The 6110-nt window shown below is 36.9% G+C and overlaps 1 protein-coding gene across 1 annotated transcript; it reads right to left on the reverse strand.

The window, feature by feature from the left end:
• Nucleotides 1–5135: 5135 nt before the first annotated feature.
• LOC115222350 lies at nucleotides 5136–5840 on the reverse strand. The gene has a single exon (XM_029792546.1). It carries the CDS (start codon nucleotides 5838–5840, stop codon nucleotides 5136–5138), a length of 705 nt encoding a protein of 234 aa, XP_029648406.1.
• Nucleotides 5841–6110: the final 270 nt, after the last annotated feature.

A 6110-nucleotide genomic window follows, 5' to 3' on the forward strand; every position in this document is an offset into this window, starting at 1 on the left:
TTTCAGGCTATATTACAGCTAAAGAACTGCGATAAGAATCTATGCACGGCGTATACAAGAGTTATCTGTAAATAATTCTGTTGTTATTCTATAAATACTGCGTAATGGTTATATTGCGGACATTGTCAAGTCTTTTTTTGTTATTAAAATTTCGAAGACCGTATCATCACTTCAAACTTAACTGATAGTGTGGACATATGTAACTTTGCATCAAGTATATATGAAGATGTCTCATGTAAGTTCTGTGCAGATAACTGAGTATATATGTGTACCTTGCTTGTATCGATGTGCATATCTATTTCTTTATTGTGAGCTTTGCCCTATAGCTTAGTGTATATCTTCAAATTTCATAGAAAATGTATCTATATACTTTTCTCTCTTCTCCATGCATTTACACACGCACGCACGCACCCACACACATTCACACACACCCAAACAGACACACGCACACGCGCACACACACACACACACACACACACACACACACACAAACAAACAAACAAACAAAGAATTGTGTGTGTGAATAAGTGTCTCTGTTATCGTTTTTCCGTCGTCAGTTTTCATTTTTTTTTAGTTATCTTTATTGATTTTGAATATCGATAAATATTAAGCAGTATAGAATATCGTGATGATTTAAAATATTTCCTAATACAAACATCTGGCTGAGATTAGCTTACTCCGATGAGTATAGTGATAGTATCTCAATAATACTTTAGAGGAAAGCAAGGCAGCTGATTTTTTTCCTTTTCAATTGCAAAGGTGAATTTAAAAGAAAAATGTTGCACAACAGGATATTTTAAATTGTTGAAGGAGAGCTATAAATGATCTATATGGTTGTATATACCTCCAACATATTTCTCCATCCCCATCCTTATATATATATATATTTACATAGTTGAAATTTACAGAAAAATAAAAGACGAAGACAAACAGGTGTATTAGTTTAATGCTCGGGAAGGTGACAAAGTCTTTTACGTTTCGAGCCTACGCTTTTCAACAGAAAGGAACACGAGGAAATAAAGAGAAAAAACTCTAAAGCACCATACAACACTATACAAACATCAGTTGGTGACGTCACCTAACTCTAGACCAATGAAATATATATGTATAAATATATATATATAGGGGCTGAACAAAATAATGGAAACACCTTAAAATTTCAAACAAATTAATTTTACTATGGAGCATGACCGCCTTTGGCAGTAATTACAGCTTGAATTCTACGAGGTATGGACTCGTACAAAGTTTGAATTGTTGCCAAATGAATTTTTGTCTATTCTTCAGCTAAAACAGTCTCCAGTTCTTGTAGTGATGATGGTGGAGGAGATAGACTCCTTACTTGTTTTTCTAAAATGCACCATAAATGTTCAATAATGTTGAGATCTGGGGACTGTGGTGGCCAGATAAGATGTTCGACTTCACTAGAATGTTCCTCGTGCCATTCAGTAACAACTTTAGCTGTGTGAATTATTGCATTATCATCCTGAAAGATTGCGTTTCCCTCTGGAAACAGTTCCACAACCATAGGATGAATTTGATAGGATAAGATGCTTAAATAATCTGGACTATTAATTATGCCAAGAAGGGAAACCATTGGACATGCGGATTTCCAAGATATAGCCCACCAGATCATCACAGATCCTTCTTCCTGTTTAACAGTTGGAAGAAAATAGTCTGGGTCAAATGCTTCTTTTAGGCCGACGGTGCTTAGTAACATCACTACCTGAAAAAATAATTGACTTAAAATCTATGCACCCTGTAGTATTTGCAATAATTTTTTATCCTCAATTTGTAATATTTCTTTACCTGCAAAACAATGTGGGAAAAACATGCTACACAGGTGGTCGGAAATACGAGAAAAGAAAAATAACATTCTGTAGGTTTTTACTCCACTCTAAACGCGTTGCAACGTTTGTTTTTAAAAGTAGTGGTTTTCTGATTGCAGCTCTTCCGTGAAATTAGGCTTTGTGCTGCTCCTAGCGAACAGATTTTGTGGAAACTGGGTTCTAGAGGTGGTCATTAAGCTCTGCAGTAATTTTGGGAGCTGTACTTTTGTGATCCTTTCTAACAATTCGCGTAAGAGTCCGACGGTCCCTATCTGAAAGTTCTGCTTTTCTTCCAGAGTTTTGTTTCGACGAGGAGGTTTTTCCCTCTTTCACAAAAGATGTCATTACTTTCGAGACAGCACTTCTTGATACATCAAGCATTTCGGCTGTTTTCGTTATGCTAGCGCCTGCCATACGAGAACTAACAATTTGATAGATCTGTCATTTTAATGAATTTAAATCCCCTTTTTCTGATGAAATCTGAAAAGAAACTGCAATTTTCTCAAAACATATTAAGCAACACTAATGATAAAAAAAAAACATAAAAATAAATAAGCTTTTGACGGTTTTATAGATATTTCAAAATTATGATGCTATGATGCTAGGTGTTTCCATTATTCTGTCCAACAGCTTTATATTATATATATATATTATATATATATATATAATATATATATATATCAGAAATACTAAATTTCTCGTAGAGACATGTACGGTGGTGGGGCGATAGAATGGTTGTATACTGTCAATCTAACATGAACGTGACTGTATAGCCCTAGGAAGCATCGACGCCTCCTGATGGCTTTGACACATTTTTCCTGTGTCCTTATATACATTTACGAAGGGGAGACAAATACCCCCAGCCGTCCGGGCTGCATCTAGGGACACGTGTTTCAGGATGATTGTCTTTCGTCGGCCTAGACTAGCAGACACCGGTCAGCTGATATAGATATGTATGGATAAATATGTATCGCAGACTGAGAGAGAGAGTGAGGGAGAGAGAGAATGAAAGAGAAAGAAAGATAGAGAATGAGAGAGAAAGAAAAACAGACATTTAAGGGAATTTTGTTTTAAAAGTGTGTATATATCTTGAAAAGAAGAGGAAAATATATATAAGAGTGGGGTGGTCAAGAAAAGTTTTGGAGGTGGAGTAAATTTTAGAAATATAAAGAACTATTAATAATACCTTATTTCGAGTTAAGGCAGAGAGTAAGTTGACATCTTATCAGCTTGAAAATATTGGAGAAGTAAGTATTCATCTATAGGGAAGAGTGGTCATTAATGCTAATGTTTAAATCGTTCATGAATTTGCAAAAAGCACAGATAAAATTCTAGAATTAAGAATTAAATCTATCTAGTGGTTTACGAGCAGTATGGGATATAATATTTAATTAAAACACCGAAAGTTTGTTGTGTTATAAAATTGAAGAATAAAATGAAATAGAATAGGAAACATTCCAAAGAGAGAGAGAGAGAGAGAGAGAGAGAGAGAGAGAGAGAGAGAGAGAGAGCAATAAATCATTACAGGGTAAGGTTTTATTCTATTATTCTTTTCTTTGTGAATTCGATGGGTTTGACTGACACAGCCCAAATCGTCAAACGACATTTTAACCGAGGGTCTTCGACAAATGTATGATGGAAGGTAACCAACGAACACCACGCTCTATACCTTCACCTGAAAGTTAAAAATGAACTGTGTAGCTGTCGTCTATTTAAAATGACTTCCTTATTGACCGAACAGCCCTATTTTATGGTTTTCTTAAGAAGCGCAATTTGACACTTGAATTATTATCTCTAAAGATACCAAATTTCGTGCGTTGTCGGTCCATTTCTTGTCTCCACCTAGGTTTCGTATATAATTTTGCGGTGCTTAGTAACATCACTACCTGAAAAAATAATTGACTTAAAATCTATGCACCCGGTAATATTTGCAATAATTTTTTATCCTCAATTTGTAATATTTCTTTACCTGCATACCTTCAAGTAAGCACATAAATGCGAAACAATGTGGGAAAAACATGCTCGAATACCGAAGGCAGAGTAATATGCGTTTTTATTAAAGTTGCAAAAACATCACAAAAACTACTCCGTTCGTAGGGCAGTTATGATCAAGAATCTTGAGACCATTATTGAATGAAATAAGGCGACTGCTCTCTATTGTTGGAGATGCATAGACATTGCCGGTTGTGACAAAGATGATGAAACGAATCGAACAGGGGATTGATATATATATATATATATATATATATATATTATATATATATATATATATTATATATATATATATATATATATATTATATATATATATATATATAAGCACAGGCGTGGCTGTGTGGTAAGCAGCTTCCTTCTCAATCACACATGAGGGTCGACTGAAGAGTTCATTGGCTGATCAAAATACTCTAATGGAATGTGACCAAATGAAAAATTAACTTCGGTATCACAGTGCTTGGATCCTATCGGTGAAGTGACTTTCATCCTGTTGGAAAAAAGTCATCAACTGCAGATATGACGTCGTCATCATGGCGATACTGGTTCCTAGCCAAGTTTTTTTTTCCTGTTGAGGAAGAGATGATAGTAAGATGGCGCCGAATCAGGAGAATAAGGATGGTGATCAATCTGTTGAAAGTCAATGCCATGCACACAAGCCATTGAAAGCGAAGACTTGTGTTCTGGAACATTGTCCTAATGAAACAAGGCCCATTTCATCAGTTTTCCTGACTGTTTGGCCTTGCTATTCGTATGTAACTGCCTGAAATAATGTCATACTTTCCCTTGATGTGATCACCTTAAAGGGCTTTTGATCAGGCGTGTGTATTAGTGTGTGTGAAGTATATACGTGTGTGTAAATGGAGTTTTATATATGGCATGATCCATGATGTTATACACAGTATGTCGAAACAGTTGTTGCATATATGTATGTATGTATATACACTAGGAGTGAATCCCGGCGTTGCCCGGGTGTTATGACCTACAGCCATGTTGTATTATTTGTTTCTGTCTTATGGGCAGGATCGGCACACGATGAGTGGGAAACAAACGACTCTTCTTTATTTATTCTTTGCCTTTCGATCATTTTGTGATGAACAATGCTGAAATCGTTGACACCAAAAACAGGTAGAATGGCAGCTTAGATTAGAATGAAATCCTAAAATTGTCCCCGAAACAACCTAGACTTACGATGTAAAGAACTGGAAAACGTATGAGGGCGTAGAGGTATCCGTATTGCAGAAACGAATGTACATAGAAAAAAGCTGCTTCATTGTGAAAAACACCGTCGCTGTAACGTTTGGGTAGACTGCGCACTTCAATATATGCTAAGTGAAGCCGACAATGCTTCTGGGTAAACTGTGTTTTGCGTAAGTCCAGCGTCTGTAGAATAAATATATAAGTCATTTGCACTGCTAACTCGAGAGCATCCGACATATAGTTGTCCATGAGAAAGGCAGAGTATTTGTAAATTGTGATCCACAATTTTTAAAGTTTGACTCTGGGCTTTGTTGATTGTCATAGTGAAGCACAATCGCACTGGGAACTGGAGGTGCTTGAACTGAAATGGCACATTTGAGGGAATAAGGGGCATGCGGGGAATGTATGTGATTTCTCCTCGGTGGCAGCTGGCAATAATGGTTGCTTGTAGGACATGACTTGTCATTGTAGTTACAGTCAAGCTTGTACCATTGGATAGTCGTGGTGGGTCCAAATTCCCCAAGAGCACGATAGGTACAACTTTCTTTAGGAACAACTTATGCGATGGCAGTCCTGTGGGTTGTAGAGCGTTGAGAAATTCAACTGGATACTCAACAGCGGCATGTTCGTGATTAGTAGTATCAATGGAGACAAACGTTGGAGCATCTCTAGTTAAAATGTGGAGGAGTCCATGCTTTACGTTATCAACGCTTTCATTCCTAGGTGCTAAAATAGTTCTCTCTGCGAACCATGCTATGTTCTTGAAGTTGTCTTGCAGTGTGGGAAATATCTTTTCTTTGAGCTCGGCCAATGGAGACACCATGTGCCCACATGCTGTTGCAGAGTGTTATTCAACGGTAAGGCGCCAGTTTCCAATTTGTAGAAGTTAATGAGTGAATTCCTCAGCTAAGGGCTCGTTGTAGAGATGAGTTCGCATATTCTTGTTTAATGAAGGCTGGCGAAGAAACCTCCACAGTGAAGACTTCATACACGCATAGATCTCATCAGTTCGCGTACCTCGTGTTATGACTGGTAATATTTGATGAAATCCCCTTCAAAGATAGTTAAGCTTCCGCCTCCATAATGGCAGTTT

The sequence above is a fragment of the Octopus sinensis genome, linkage group LG19 (assembly GCF_006345805.1).
Source record: "Octopus sinensis linkage group LG19, ASM634580v1, whole genome shotgun sequence".
NCBI classification, from domain to species: Eukaryota; Metazoa; Mollusca; class Cephalopoda; order Octopoda; family Octopodidae; genus Octopus; species Octopus sinensis.